The sequence below is a fragment of the Impatiens glandulifera genome, chromosome 7 (assembly GCF_907164915.1).
Source record: "Impatiens glandulifera chromosome 7, dImpGla2.1, whole genome shotgun sequence".
Taxonomy (NCBI): domain Eukaryota; kingdom Viridiplantae; phylum Streptophyta; class Magnoliopsida; order Ericales; family Balsaminaceae; genus Impatiens; species Impatiens glandulifera.
Genome location: NC_061868.1, coordinates 32,031,772 through 32,048,136, shown reverse-complemented (window position 1 = coordinate 32,048,136; position 16,365 = coordinate 32,031,772). Strand labels below are relative to the sequence as shown.

The following is a 16,365-nucleotide window of genomic DNA, read 5'->3' as shown; positions in this document are numbered from 1 at the left end:
GATACTAATCAAATCACGGGTTGGATGGAATCGTAACAATCTTCTAAAGTTGACATCTTGAAATCTTGATATGATGAATCTCTTGTAGAATTTATTGAGGTTCAATTCCTAAAGGATATTCGAGTTGCAGAATTTGACCAAGTTGTTGCTTCTCTCAAATAACTTGTGATTATGTCAGAGGTCGGGAAGTCAGAAACTTGTGAAATCTTAATTTAATTTTATGAATCTTGGTTCAAATTGGCTTATTGGTTGGAGTGATCGTTCAAGGCATTGTTGTCGCTCAAGTTAGTTTTAGCTGATTGGAAAAAAGTGAAAAAGAATTCGGGGTAATAGGGTAGGTTAGGATAAAGGTTAATATTTTGTTTGTTTGAAATAATGTGAAGTTGCAAAACTACACAAGAATATGATGTGACAAGAACTTAAATGAATAATTTTACCACATATAAAATATTTTAATTCATTTGACACATACTCTCAAATTTGTACATATAGATACAATTTTAATATTTAAAGAATAAATTTAGCACATTTTATAACTAACTTTGTCCCTAAAATTGACATTATTTTTCAAATTATAATTAATGTTATTTGTATTTAAAATGGATTTATCTTTGATTTAATTGATTATGTGAAATCAATTTTTATTTTTATTTTTCAAATGCTTTGCAAAGAAACTTTTGAGTTTATTTTATTTTAAATAAGGTTCACCATTTGTCAAAAAGAAAACCAAGTGTATGATAAAAATTGAATGAAATATAAATTGGTCTTCTCTAAATCATTATCCAAATGATAATCAATAACAACAATATAAGCACAAATTTCCAGTCATAAACATAATCCAAACTTTTGAAACTATTTGCAAACAACAATATACCTTGTCAAGCACCAATGGACCCAATGGTTGAACTCTCACCTCGTTGAGAAATCAAGTTAGTTTAATTATTAATATTATTATAGTCTTCTTCAAGTAGTATTTCTTGGGCTGCTGCTTTCTCATAATAATTGTCCAAGTCAGCATCCAGTTCTTCAGCTGACATCTTCTCCTTACGATTACCTCTTCCCCGTCCTCGTCCTCCTTCTCGACCTCTCATAGATCTTCCAACACCATTCTGATGCCTTCTCGTGTCAATTGGTCTTACATGATTCCTGCATTTATGAAAATAACAAAATTAAGGATGGTGGTATTGATTTAAAGTAACAAATTCATGTTTCACAAAACATTGAGATGCTAATGAATACTGAAAAATATACTAACTCTAATATGTTTGCAAAAGATCAATCTATAATCTAGATCATGATGCCAAACTAAAAGAAAAAAAGAGTATCAGTTTTCAATAGGAGCTGCAACCAATACAAGAAGAGGTGAGTTGTGAGATTTTGACCTTGTTGGTGCAGTTGTACTTTGATGGTTTCCATGGAAGAGCATGGCAGCAGGAAGATTTGTTCCTAGTACAATCTCAATTTTCATATGCTTTCCATCAAGTTGAACATCATTGTATCTCTTCACTGCTTCTTCAGCATCTCTTCGTCGTGAGAATACTACTTCACCAGTTCCCTGATAGAATGAACGAAAGAAACAATATTTCTGTTTGTTTCCTCTTATTTCTTAACCAAATATATGATAATTCACATGTCACAAACAATGTCAACAGATTATGATACCTTTGATCTTCCACTTTTATCATAATCTATTGAATACCCTTTCACTTCACCAACCACACCAAAAAGTTCCTGCAAGTCAGAGAGTCTTCTTAAATAAAACAGACCCAGAACAAGCATTTCATAAAAGAAACATCAATTCTTTCACAATGTTCAATTTAGGTCATAATAAGCTTCTAAAACATACAAAGTTAAGATCTTACTTTGATATCCTCGTCAGTGACTCCATAATCCAGGTTAGATATTAAGAGCTTCGTGCCGGTCTCTATTGAAGATACACGGCCGGCAAACATATCGTGTTGCTGCAGATTCGACGTGTCTGGGGCTACAACCTGCAGTTTTTCAACCTCTCGTAAGCAACTCTAATTCATATCACCGCCATCCAACAGATTCTGTGGCCGAATTACAAACATAAATAAGAACCTGTCTAATGGAGTATGGAGCAGCGCGGTTTGAGGTGAGATTATGGTGACGGCGAGATGGACCAGGACCGACGGAGTTTCGTGCTCGGCCTCCTTCAGATTTTTTACTCATATTTATGAGATCGTCGAGAGACTTGTCCAGATTCGACATGTTTATACTTCTGCAAGCAAATCTGGGTTTCAGGAATCAAGCTAAGCTAGAGCTGAAGTAACAGAAGCAGGGACATATTACGTGAAGACTGACAAGTCAACACTCAACAGATGAGTAGAAAGAGAGAGATTAAAGAAGATAATTGTATTTTGGACCCCAAGCTTCATTGAATTTTTAATATAATCTCAGATTCATTATCAGTAAGTTTTTGCCTTTGTTTATATATGTGAAACAATTTTGCAGAGGGAATTGTGTGGCGCAATCTGATTTACTATCTTTTTTTCTCACTTTTTATCATTTTCTGATTAATGATGTGCTGACACGTCATTTTCTTCCAAATCCTTCTCCCAAATTCCTTCCCAATATCACTCCTCATATATTAATAAGGTGTTATGTCATTAAACAGAGTAAAAATAATCATAATTTTTTTATTGTTGTTCAAGTACTTGACAACAAATTAAAAGCTAACCAAACTAAAAAATAAATAGCTACAAAAGTGAAATAGCATATTTGAAACTAAAGTTCTTAAAAATTAATTTTGAAGTTCTAGTATATCAGAGCAAGAAAGTTTTAACTGATTAGACAGAGAAACGAATAAATTTGGCGATATATTTTTATAACATACCACATATTCTTCTGTCATGGTGGATGAAGTTGTAATTGTTAGTTTAACACTTTTCAAAGAAACAACTCAGTCAACTAGTATGAAAATGTAATTTGAAGTGGATCTCATATTAGAGTCAAAATACCCAATGATTTCAAAACTATATGATTTCCTATTATATGTTAGTATTTAATTTTTAGTTCTTTCCAAGTATCTCATAATTGTTTTGCCGATTAATGTCAATCAAAATTTTGTGGGAAACAAATTTTCGTCCACATATAAAACTATAAATATGTGTTTAGTCCCACTGAACTTCTGATATACAAAATTATCCATCAAGTTCACCTTAAAAACCAAATGATAGAGTTATTTCGTGAAATTTATGGTACACTCACTAGACCATATAAACTATTTCTTCAATGTCTCCATTGAGAAACGTTTTCTTGACATCCAATTGGTAAAGTTCCATATCAAAATGTGTAACGAGTGTCATGGTTGTCCTTAAAAAATTATTTAATAAAAATGTGTAACGAGTGTCATGAATTATAAATTTTTATTTTGAGAAATAGCTTACGCTATTAATTAAAAAGACCCGAAAAGGATAAAAGGAGTACAAGAGCTGAAAATCTTACAATAATTTGCTCAAAGTCAACACACGATGACTATGAGAAATCTACAGTTGGACTAAGAAACGCACACATACATGAAATCAAAGTACAAAAGTGAATAATGAATGAATTTAGCAATCAATCAACTAAAACAAGACGATAGGGGTTGATTTCCTCGGACTCGTCTCTCTTGTCTTTGCCCTTGTTCTTTCTTTCTTTATTTTTTTGTCACCCTTAGGTCTTTTTGAGATATATTTCCGGATAGAGTTCCGGCTTCTTCGTCTTCGTTAGATTCTCTTGTCACTTTTTCCCTTTTGGGCCTGAGTTTGAAGTTGAGCATATGATTTGTTTTCCTTAAGGTGGTTTCTTTGACAACGTTGCAACTTTCATTGGTTTCAGAGCTCATGGTTTTCGAGATGCTTTGGCTTTCGCTATCATCCACGTCGACGCTGAGCTTTTCGAAACTAATTAGTGGGAAAATGGCCTTAGTTTCAGGCTTGGTGGGATCGAGATCGATTTGGTTCTTGTTCACGTGTTCGTTGTGGCTTTCATTTTATTTGAGGAGTTCAATATAAGATTTCTTGACCACCTTGACAGTCTCTTATTCGGGGATGTCCACGAGCTTCTTTTGCTTTTCCCCGTCCTCTTTTTCCGGTTGCTCGTACTTGACCTCAATGGTGGCCATGTTTCCATTCTGGCATCTTAGCTCGAATTTTTTCGGTTTTGTACTCGTTAAATCGATCTCAATACAAATACGGGCAAACGTGACCCGTTCAAACGAGTCAAAGTCAAGATTGAGCTTAAGCGGCTTTCCAATGAGTCTAGTGAGGTAGGCAAGTGCTTTGGCATTACACATGTGCGGTGGGATGTTTCTCAGTCTCACCCACACTTGTTCGGATTGTGACAATTTGCTATCGATGTCCATTTTTTCATTCCATTTGGCGAGCTTGAAACATAAGTTGAACATGAAGGTGAAATATAAGTCGGCAATGGCTTGGACTTTGGGCTCTATGCTAAAAGTGAGGAAGAAATAGCCAAAGTCGTTGACTTTGACTTTTTTGAGTTCATTTTCGCTCCATTGTCGGAAAATGGCGGCCTTGATTGCTCGGAATGGGGCCTTGTGGGTGCCTATGAAGTGACCGACGACAACTCGTTTCCAATCATTGACACATCCCTCTTCACTTTCCAGGGGGAGTTCGATTTAGAGCGGGTGTTCGAGCGTTTTAATTTTTAGGCTAGGATCCACATTGAGCTTGCCTCCATTATATGTCCCATTTTTGCCCAAAACCTTGTTGGTTTGTAATGTTCAGTTTGCGTTTATTTGTGTAGTGAGTCATAAGTTTTGGGAAGGCGGGGCCCGATGTATCCAAACTCAAAAGGGGCACTTGTATAACTCCCTCATGACACTAACTGACCATAGAACGATTTCCTCGTATTCGGCTTAACTATTATGTCACTGTGCCACAGTTAGATCCAATATCATATATATATATATTAATTAACCTAGAAGACATAAGTTTATTAAGTATTCTTAAAACTAATTATTATTCATTTGGTAAATATACTATATTATATCAATAAGGGTCCGGATCTTCCGTTCTAGTGCGTGTTCCTTTTTTCAAAATTCTTTTCTGTCTTGATAAAAAATTATTTTCTATATGATTTTGAAGAGTTTTGAAAAAGGACAAATGCAGTGGAATAAGCGGTGAAACAACATATTCGAATCTATCAATGGGAAATTTGACAAAATGACTCCAATAAGAGGTCAAATTTAAAAAACAATTTAGGGTTGATAATATTTGTAAAAATGACATTTTGAGCCTGAGAAATGTCCTTATTATCATTCATCGTCACAAACCAATTTGTAGTTTGTGATGATTTGATGTAGGTTCATGACGATCTTGTAAGTTCGTGACGATTTGATATTGTACGGCGATTCAGATTCAAGCTGAGCTAATGTCTTTTAAGTATTAAATTAAGCCGTCTTAGTTCAGCTGGTAGAGCGCATGACTTTTAACCGTGTGGTTGTGGATTTGATTCCCATAGACGGTGTGAAAACTATTTTTTGTTAAATCCTTTTTTGGATAAATACACTTTTTGAATGCTCAAAGGATCGAATCTCATAGTTGATTTACTTATATAATTTATACATCTTTTATTCTTGAACTTGATTATCTCTATTTGAGCATGCAAAAAGAGAATCTACAAGATCGTCACGAACTACAAATAGGTTCGTGACGATGAAGAATAATAAAGACGTTTTATAGGCTTAAAATGTCATTTTTGTAAACATTATCAACCATAAGTTGGGTCATTTTATCAAATTTCCCTATCAATAAGGCTTTAGAGGGGGGGGGGGGGGGGGGGGGGGGGGGGGGGAATTTGATGAAATGAATAAGGGGTCTAATTCTAAAAAAAGCCCACGCTTGATAAACCTTGCAAAAAGGGCATTTTCGCCCTACGAAATGTCTGTTTTGCCCCTCTCGCGCCCACTTACCACTCATTTACGCGAATTACCACTCTAACATTTTATAAAACGCTAGAGTTCATAAACGTGTTTTATATAAACGCGTTTGATATAAAACGCATTTATGAACTCTAGCGTTTTACATGAAAACGCTAGAGTGGTAATTCGTGTATTTCATTGTATATAAACTTAATTTTCCCTAATTTTAAAAAACTCTTTCAATTCACGACTTCCCTCTCTCTCTCCACGACTATAATATCCAACCCACGAAATCCTATCCCTCCCTCCCGCTCCTTTTGCCACGACGCGTTTGACGACCTCCAGTGATCTCGGTTATCTTGGAGGAGAGGTATATATGTGTTTATATTAGTCAGTTTTCAGTGCTTAGATCTGATGAATCTATTTGTATAGTGCTTGTGATTGTTCGAAATTCTGATATGGCACTGATTCTGGTTTGTTTTCAGTGGAGAAGATATGTTGCCTTTGCGAGTTTTGGGGTAGCTATACAAATGAATATATCTGCAAAGAAGATGATATTTGGAGTATCAGGAATTGATCATGAAAGAAGAACTTAATTGATAATTGTTAGAATCTCTTTCCCAAATCTCATCTTTTGAAAAGAACCTCTCAAAACTTCTTAATTGCTTCTGGTAGGTATTGGGCATTGATCTATCATGGAGAATGCACAAGGTATCTGATGGACAGAGAAGACGAGTGCAGATATGCATGGGTCTGTTATATACCTCTCCTCCAAGATAACTGAGATCACCAGAGGTCGTCAAACGCGTCGTGGCAAAGGAAGCGAGAGGGAGGGATAGGGTTTCGTGGGTTGGAGAGTAGAGTTGTGAAGAGAGAGAAAGAGAAGTCGTGAATTGAAAGAGTTTTTTTAAAATTAGGACAAATTAAGTTTATATACGATGAAAGACACGAATTACCAATCTAGCGTTTTAATGTAAAACGCTAGAGTTCATAAACACGTTTTATATAAAATGCGTTTATGAACTCATGGATTTTACAAAATGCTAGAGTGGTAATTCACATAAATGAGCGGTAAGTGAGCGCGAGAGGACAAAACGGAAATTTCATAGGGTGAAAAGGCCATTTTTGCAAGGTTTATCGCCTTTTTTGGAATTAGACCCCTTTTCAAGGCCATTTCATCAATTTTCCTTTGGAGTACGATATGTTTACCTAGAAAAACCATTTCTCCCCTTAAAAAAAAAGTTGACCCGTTCTTTCCTACTATTCACACACAAAAATGCTTAAAATTGTGTTAAGCCATTGTTATGATTTCTTATTCCATCATTGAATCAGTACTGGTAATTTTACTAAACAAATATAAGGTTTTGGCTTATAGAAAAAATGAATTCAAATTACTATTTATTAAAACAACAATTAATCGTGAAATCCGCATACAAACTATACGATTGATTCATTATCTCTTGTTCTATTGTATAAAAGATAAGAACTATGCTCTTTCAGCTTTACTCCAAACCCTCTTCTACTTCACACAATCCCATCGCTCGGACTGCAAAAGCCGAGGCTGTAACAATCACAGCCGCGAATATTGGCGGAACCATAATATCTAGTTTCGAGCGGCTGAACATGTGAGCCGGGAAGCAGAGGATCTCGCTCGGAATGTCGATGGGTATCCGCACTAAGCCATCCGGTCCGAATCCAGTTCCACAGGGCCTGGAGAAGGAGGAATTCGGATTGATCGCCCACACGAACGCAGCCTCCGGCGCGAATGATGCGACGGCGACAAGAGCTGTTAAGATAGTCGTCCAGGCGGCAGCGTAAGTGAGAATCGGCCACCGGTCAGTGAGCCGATCAAAGATGGAAATTAAGAACGGGAAAACCATCTGGAATCTTAACCTCGTCTTCATCGAGATCTAAGGATATAAGTAGGCAAATATGTTGATCTCTACGTAGTTAGAGTAGATAGATATGGATAGTGGCGGAGATGGACCTAATCTCAACTGCTTTAAAGGCGATAAGGAAGAAAGTAAACAGTTTTAACCAACTCCGCTATGTTTGTGTTTTGTCTCCCAATCCCATATTTTAAATTCAAACCCACTTTGTTTTGATAGAATTTCGAACTCCAAAGGGTATCATCTACTATTTTAGAACTTCTATAAAATTGTTAGAGTTCTGAAGAGAGAATCAACTCGAATTAGGTTATAAAAATGAATCTAAGCTCCAACTACGGTGCATGTAAATTTTTTTTATGTAAAGCTTGGATTGAAGCTGCGGTCTCTCTAGGATAGCAATGAAACATTACCTCTTTTGGGTTGTACTGTATCCGATGGTTGTATTGTATACGAGCCTTCTCTAATTTAAATATAGTTATCAATATCCCATTTTTGTGTTTATCTGTAAAGTGTATCTCATATTTAATCTCCATCCTTGATATTCCCGAGAATGATTCTCCACCTGGCATATCAATACTTGATATTATGATAATTATCTCTTTAATTTTATCTTTGTTAACTTAAATAAAACCGAACCAAAAAGATTAGAATATGTTAAATTTAATATTGGATAGAAGAATACCATGAGAATAAGAAATATCTAATTATTAAATAAACTAATTTTAATATATATTAACAATTTGTATGAATCGGTATGGGTTTCTGGGTCACTTAGGTAACACTACCCTTCCATCAACTCAAACCCTTCAAGTACTGTTTGTTCTAATTATCGAATATTCAAAAATAACCACGAAGAAAGAAAAATAAGTAAAATCTGAGAAACAAAAGTTTAAAAGATTTAAGTGTTGTGTATCAATCTTTACGAACAACTCTTTTTAAAGATTAAATTATGTTAGAAATCCTAAACTACTTATACACACAAGCCAAATCCACTAATAAATAAATAAACCCTAACTGCATAAAATATAATAAAAACAATAACATTCAAGTTGCCGACAATCAATGCTTAGACTCACAATCTCCCCCGTAAACTTGATTTGGTTCGAGATTCTTTACGCCGAGCAACTCTTGCATCTCCACAAATTTGACTCTTGTTAGCACCTTGGTGAAAATGTCCGCACGTTGCTCTCTGGTGCTTACGAATTCTACGACGATCTGTCGGTTCTCGACATATTCATGGATGAAGTGGAACCGAGTGTCGATGTGTTTGATGCGTCCATGAAAAACCGGGTTCTTGATTAATGTTATTGCGGATTTGTTGTCGACATAGAGGGTTACCGGCCTCGGCTCACATCTGAGCACCTCACTCAACAAGCTTCTCAGCCACAAAGTCATTGACAAGACGCTGCAGTAGCTGCCATGAACTTCACCTATAATGATAAAGCAACAGTTCGTTGTTTCTGAGATTGTCAAGTGATCAAATTTTCTGTTGAGATAAAACACCACCCCTCCAGTGCTTTTTTTGTCGTTTGTGTCACCTGTAAGGTTGCTGTTAGTAAAACCAACGAGTTATTCAACTTCTCGTCCTTTTCTTAACTGAATCTTATAGCTCGTCGTTCCCTTCACATAATGAAGAATGTGTTTTACTTCCTGTTGGTGTAGAGTGGTAGGCTGCTCCATGTATCAACTTACTATGTCAATTACATAAGAGATATCAGATCGAGTGTGCGTCAAGTACCTGAGACACCCAATGATACACTTATACTCTTATGAATCCACTAAGCTTCCTTCCACATCCTTTCCGAGCCGCAATTTTGCTTCCATTAGATACTTTCTGGGTTGCAATCCTCCATATACGCCAACGATGAGTACTTCTTCTCCATGATTCCTCGTGTACACATCCTACTCTTGAGTACATTTCATGAAGCCGAGAGTCATCAGTCTCTTATTGCTTGACGTAGTCCGTAGAGAGCCTTGTATAGCTTGTACACAATGTGCTCTTTATTCTTGATGATGAAGCCTTCAGGTTGAGCGTCGTAGAATTCTTCTTCGATGTCACCATTGAAAAATGCTTACTTGACATCCAAGTGATAGATCTCTCATCCATGGTGAGTTGCGATGACAAGAATTAACCAGATTGTGTCAAGTCTCGCCACCGGTGCAAAGGTCTCCTCAAATTCAACGCCTTAAGTAAGCACTAAAAATCTAAATATCCAATTTATAAAATTAAAATAATTATTTTAATTTATTTTTGAATATATAGAATCAAAATAATTAACCCTAATGCCAAAACCTAATTAATACATTAATTAGATTAACTATTGTGATAATCAAAAGCTAATTACTTAAGGAAAATGGCCAAAACAAAAAAAGAAAATTATTTGGAATAAATGTTATACTCATTTTATCTTAAAATAATTTTAGAAAAAATTAGGAGATTAAAATAAATAATTTAGGATGAAAGGAGGTCCCCAAAAATTATTTATTTAACCTAAAATATACAAAAAAAAAAGCAAAATATTTGTCATATTATTTTAATATTTTGTATATATAAAAAGATAAAAATGGTGTATTCAAAAGGGTTAAAGAAAAATCAATTTCAAACAAACCCTTAAGGTTTTAAATAAATAATAAAACCAGTAATCTAGTCGAGCCAAAACCCAAAGGATTCGCTGCAATAGGAATTACAACCTTCGGATGGACGCTGAATCTTCATCCAACGCATAGGAGCAGCCCACGTACCACGCTGTAACGAAGGAAGAATGCGCCCGTGCCGCACAAGATCGACTAACGCGCGCCTCAACGCTATTACCCAAAAACGCTGAAACGCAACGATGCTTAGACGGAACGCTCCACGTCCGCGTTTTCCCTCGAAACGACATCGTTTCGTTCGCCGATCATCTTCTCCATCGCGATGCCGGATGGATAACCATCCGCACCCATCTTTGTTTTTTCAAAGATAGAATTTTGTCGTTTTTAGATGGATTGACTCTATTCAAAGGAGAAATGATCACTCTACAACGGTGACCATTTCCCTACATCTATAGACACAATCAATGCCTATATCACCAAGTTGATCCAAGAACATCCAAAACGCCATTAACAACTTTTAGATGATTCAATCCACTTGAAGTCCTCAACTGACTTTAATAGACTATAAATACCCTCCCTCAACAATTTCGAAGCCAAGAGATAACATCTGAAGCCCTGAATCAAAGAATTTCAAAAATCCTCCATTGAAGCTAAAGATTCTAATTTTTTGAAAATTCTATATAAGACTCTAAAGCTTGGATCCAAGCATCCCAAAAGCTTCCCTAAGGTTTAAGGAGTTCTTCAATCCTTGGTATGCTTCCAATCATCATTTAATTTATAATTCCAGTTTGAATTTGAAATTTTTATATTTCAGTTTTCATAACCTTATATCCTTTCTGGTTGTTAAATTTTAGGATTGGAAATCGATCCTAAGATCATTTCCAAACTTTCTGTTTAGGTTAAAATAAATCAATAACCTTTAAAAGAAACCCAAATTTGAATTTAAAAAATAAAAAAACGGGTTTGCTGTTCTTGGGTTAAACCTCAAGAACAATAACTCAAAAAGCTTCCTAACATGATTGTTATGATGTTGGGAAATTATTTGTATGATCTATCCCGATCATGTTTGATCAAAATCAAAATTTACATATAATTAAAAAGTTTGAGTTCTTAAATTGGTTCAAACAACCATTGTTCTTGTTTTGATATCAATCAATTATATGAGGTACAAGGAAGCTGTTTGCTAGCTCTTTTTACCTCAAAACAACTTTAAAACCAAAATTTCGATTTTTAACTATAAACTGTTTTGAATGAATTAATCATTACCCAGGTCGATTGATACGTTAGGGTGATATTCTAAATGTTCTTGGGAGCTTTATGAAGATACCTAGGCCCTTGGATCGAAGATTCCAAGGCTCAATCAAAATTACAAAACCCACAACTTTGATATTCTTGAGGACTAGTAGGTCCGACCGAGGACCGAGAGGTCTGACCGACGTTCTTTATCTAGGACCAAGAGATTCGAGCAATAATTTTTACATACGACCGAGAGGTCACACCTAGGACCGAAGACCTCCACCCAGGACCGAGAGGTTAGACTTAGGACCGAGAAATTCCATCCAGGACCGAGAGGTCAAACCTATGACTGAGGAATCTCGACCCCGATTGAGGATTCTAAAACCTAGGACCGAGGAATCTTGACCTCGATCGAGAATTCCCAAACCTAGGACGGATAAAGTTATCCTATGGCTAACCTAGGACCGCTGGTTTATACACCCTAACCGATAATCTTAGCCAAGGACCAAGAGTCCTTAACACCCTGACTAAGGCTTGTTAGCATGGACCAATGGGTTAGATCGGGGTCTTGAACGCCGGCCGATGAAGACGAACCCAATGCCTAGGACACGGTCCTAAGGCATATTTGGTTCACCTTTTCAAAATTCAAAATTATTTTTATAATTTTGGAACCTCAAACCATTTTCTAAAAATCCCAAAACAATTAAAAAATGCTTTTAAAATATTTTTGGGATGTTTCACAAAAATATTTTGATAAAGGCTTGTTTGAGTTTTATGTTTAAACCCTAATGCCTTCAAATAACTGATGTTCTGTTGGAAAAAATTAAGAGTTAATTAACTTAGAAGAAATAGTTTGGAAAACTAAGTAAAGAGTTAATTAACAGAAAAGTGCTAAATATTAATCAATTAAGGTTTAATTATGTTTAGACATGAATGAAGCTAAGCCGTCTAATTGTTTCTATGCAGGTGCATCAAATGTGGCTAAGTTAGACGTTGTCTAAGAAGACTTATTAGACGACATACGTAGTTAGACATATCAATTTAACAGATACGTAGTTAGATATACCAGTCTAATAGATACGTAGTTAGACGTGTCAGTCTAACAGATACGTAGTTAGACGTGTCAGTGTAATAGATACGTAGTTAGACGTGCCAGTCTAACAGATACATAGTTAAACATGTCAGTCTAACAGATACATAGTTAGACGTGCAAGTCTAATAGATACGTAGTTAGACGTGCAAGTCTAACAGATACGTAGTTAGACGTGCCAGTCTAACAGATACGTAGTTAGACGTGCAAGTCTAACAAATACGTAGTTAGACATGCTAGTCTAACAGATACGTAGTTAAACGTGTCAGTCTAACAGATATGTAGTTATACATCCATAAACATATTGCTGTGTTCTTTCCTTTTGTCTTTCATTATTCATTGGTTCAAGGATTCAAACCCAAACAAACAATTCTGTACTTGAATCGTTTCAAGTATTTGTGAAGGTTTGCGAATAATAAAAAATGATATTAATCCCTAACGAGATTTCTATCAATCCGTTTGTCCGAAGTTGTTATCAATAGTCAGACTCCCGCCTCTATTGATCACACAGATCCTATCATGTTCTTTAGGTACTTTCATCCATAAGTTATCATCAACAAAAAGTACCAGCATTTAAATAATTGTTTTTAGAATTATTTAAACAATGCACAATCCTTATGCATGTTTAAGACCGGAAGAATAATCGGTAAAAATAATTATACAACCGAATTTCAAAAGCCATATTTATAAATTAGAATCTGGAAGATGAAGCACAAAAGTCTTTTCTCGAGTATCACAAAACTACGAATTTAAAGAAACTCTAACCAGTACGTTTGTACATGTATGTCAGTTTATTGATTTATTCAAAAACCAATTGGCGACTCTATTTCAAAATAAATGATTTTTTAAATTAATTAAGTTTAATTAATTTAAGAGGAGTAATAAAGGGAGGGAATTTGGGGATGAGAATGATGTGTTAATTAATTTAAAAGGATAAAGGGTGTGGAGAGAGAAGAGAGATAGATTTTGTTATTTTTTCGGCAATTAGATTGCGTCACATCATTTCATCTTCCAATCATTTCTCTTAATTTAATTAATGGATTTCTAAAAAATCAAATTGTAATTTGATTACCGGAAATTCCCAAATTATTTAAAATTGAAACCCAAATTAAATATTTTAATTAATTCCATAAGTTGTCAAGGATCATTTGAAAATCTTTTAAAAACAATATTTTAATTTAAAAAAGGATTCCTAACACACAAACCGAGGTTGAAATTCTCGAATTTCGAACCTTGAGCTTTCAACGAAACTGAAACTTAAAGGTTTTTCCGAGGTTTACAAATTTTTGGCAAGTCTACTATGGATTAAGTGTTTAACTCTAAAATATAAACTTGGCTTTTAAAACATTTGTATCACGTTTTCAACTTAATAGGCCTGTCTTGAAAGGTACAACACCTAAAAGACACATATGTGTAAATCACCATCTTCTTACTTGCAAAGAAGTACACAATTGAGATTGATACTTCTACGACTACACCTATGTCCAAAGATTGTCAATGAGGAATGACAACTTGTTACAAAACGAGTGATGTTGCGAGAGTAAAAAATAGAATGCACGGGATCGACCCCACCTTTTGGCAATGAGTTGTCCAATAGGACGTAGGCATTGTGGAGGTGGGGGAAAATTCCCAATTGTCCCTAGTTTATGGTGGAGGTTTTACCCCGTCCACTATCGACGAATAATACTCTCTTATGATTCCCTTAGAACAAAAAACTTGGATACTATTACCAAGCATGTTATTTGTCATGCCTAGACAACCAAAACCTCGTCACTACAACCTTTACGTGACTACTATATATGTATTATGTGTATGCATGTATAGTCTAGGTGAACATCTCAAACATGTTTCCTTCCTTTCAAAACAAATGCATTTTTGTAAATGTTTTGAATTTCTAATCACAGACGATGTCCATGCTAACGGATATCGCACTGGTTCAATGGATTGATGCTTTCCATGAAAACGAGTGGAACTATAGATCCTATGGACTCATTCTTATCATGAGGTTCATAAACTTTGAGATAAACTCAACCTTCATGATGTAAATGCAAAGAAGGTGTAACCTAGTAAAAAAGGTCTACTTTATGGGAGAAAGACACATGTGCCCGACCATAGAAGAATTCTGAGCTATCCTAATGATGGACATCAAGAACATTCTGCATCTGAAACCATTTGTAGAATTAATGTCCTTAATGAATCTCTTGCAAGAGGAGTACAAATACTCTAAAGTAACATCCGATATTATCCTCGCAAAGACATATATTGACTTTCAAACATGGACAAGATGAAAGTAAGGAATGGAGAAATTCCATTGGCTTTAGGATCATCCATGATAACAATCATTAAGGAGAGAGAAAAAATTATAATATTAGTTTTAAAATATTTATTTTTGTAATTAATTAAAAAATATATATAACTCTTATTTTTTCAAAAAATCTAAAATTTATTTGTTAGACAATATGGAAAAAATATTTATATAAAATTAATGATGAAATAAATATATATATAATGAGTGATAGAGAAGGAAAATTGAGAGAGAATGTGAGAGATAATGACTTAAATTTTTTTTGAAAAAAAAATATATATAAAGAGGTAGAGTAGAGAGATAAATTTTATTATTTTTTCAGTCAAAATATATATATATATATATATAAATTAAAAAATTAGTTAGGAAAGAAAATTAATATATATATATATATATATATATATAATTTTGGTAAGAGAAAAAAAAAATTAATTAGGATAGAGAAAATTAATATATATATTTTAGGATTTTTAAATATTTATTTTAAATAAATTAAAATTGATATATATATATAACTTTTATTTTATTAAAAATATAAAAATAGAATATATATATATATATATATATATATATATATATGATAATAGAAAAAAATAATAAATTAATTAATTATTAGAGAACAAATTATAATGTATGAGGGAAAAAATTAAAAAATTAATAATTAAGAGATAAATTAATATATATAAATTTTAAAAAAAGAGAGCGTTATTATATATATATATATATATATATATATATATTCAGTTCTAATAAGTTAATATATGAAAAAAATAATATTTTGATTGCAAAGGTGCGATATCTTTTCATCCTAATCATAGACAAATTATGTCTATCATATCATAACAATATATTATCAATGTTTTGTGTCCATATATTTATTATTTAAATCAAAAGTCAAATAGGAATTTTATTAAAAGATTATATTAAATTGTTATATCAATAATCAATAAACTATGAGTGAATTTATATGCTCGTGATTAAATGAAATTATAAATTAAAACAAAAAGTATAGTTTTTTTTAAATACAAAAATATATTTTTAAAATATATTTTACACAAATTTTAATTAATTTATATTTATTTTTGTCAATGATCTCCCATCAGCTTACCCTCATTGAGAGTTCAAAATTTTACCAGGAAAATCAAATTCTTTAATTTGTGTATTTTGTTAAGTTTGAGAAGATGATCGGATTCATTTTTTTTTATAAAATTAAACGATTTTTAATTTTGTATCATTATATTTTTTTAAACATATATAATATAATATTTTAATGTCAAACCATCTCACTAGCAATATTCTAGTTTGATTAATAAAAATAAAAATATAAATTTAATCATTAATGTATTACTACATCTTTTACTAA

At 33.7% G+C, this 16,365-nt stretch overlaps 2 protein-coding genes across 2 annotated transcripts; both read right to left on the bottom strand.

The window, feature by feature from the left end:
• Nucleotides 1-736: 736 nt before the first annotated feature.
• LOC124946116 (THO complex subunit 4A-like) lies at nucleotides 737-2,386 on the bottom strand. Its single transcript, XM_047486681.1, has 5 exons — nucleotides 2,083-2,386; nucleotides 1,863-1,991; nucleotides 1,663-1,731; nucleotides 1,383-1,555; nucleotides 737-1,146 (listed from the first exon to the last, which is right to left on the bottom strand). The coding sequence occupies exons 1-5, from the start codon at nucleotides 2,230-2,232 to the stop codon at nucleotides 936-938; spliced, it is 732 nt and encodes a 243-aa protein (XP_047342637.1). The 5' UTR covers nucleotides 2,233-2,386; the 3' UTR covers nucleotides 737-935.
• Nucleotides 2,387-7,392: 5,006 nt separating this feature from the next.
• On the bottom strand, nucleotides 7,393-7,799 carry LOC124909748. Its single transcript, XM_047450395.1, has one exon. The coding sequence runs from the start codon at nucleotides 7,792-7,794 to the stop codon at nucleotides 7,393-7,395; it is 402 nt and encodes a 133-aa protein (XP_047306351.1). The 5' UTR covers nucleotides 7,795-7,799.
• Between the last annotated feature and the right edge of the window lie 8,566 nt (nucleotides 7,800-16,365).

Coding starts and splice junctions, on each gene's coding strand:
- LOC124946116 (XM_047486681.1), bottom strand. CDS start 2,232: ATGTCGAATCTGGACAAGTCTCTCGACGATCTCATAAATATGAGTAAA. Junction 1,732..1,862: donor TCACTGACGAGGATATCAAA/GTAAGATCTTAA, acceptor TCTGACTTGCAG/GAACTTTTTGGTGTGGTTGG. Junction 1,556..1,662: donor ATAAAAGTGGAAGATCAAAG/GTATCATAATCT, acceptor TCATTCTATCAG/GGAACTGGTGAAGTAGTATT.
- LOC124909748 (XM_047450395.1), bottom strand. CDS start 7,794: ATGAAGACGAGGTTAAGATTCCAGATGGTTTTCCCGTTCTTAATTTCC.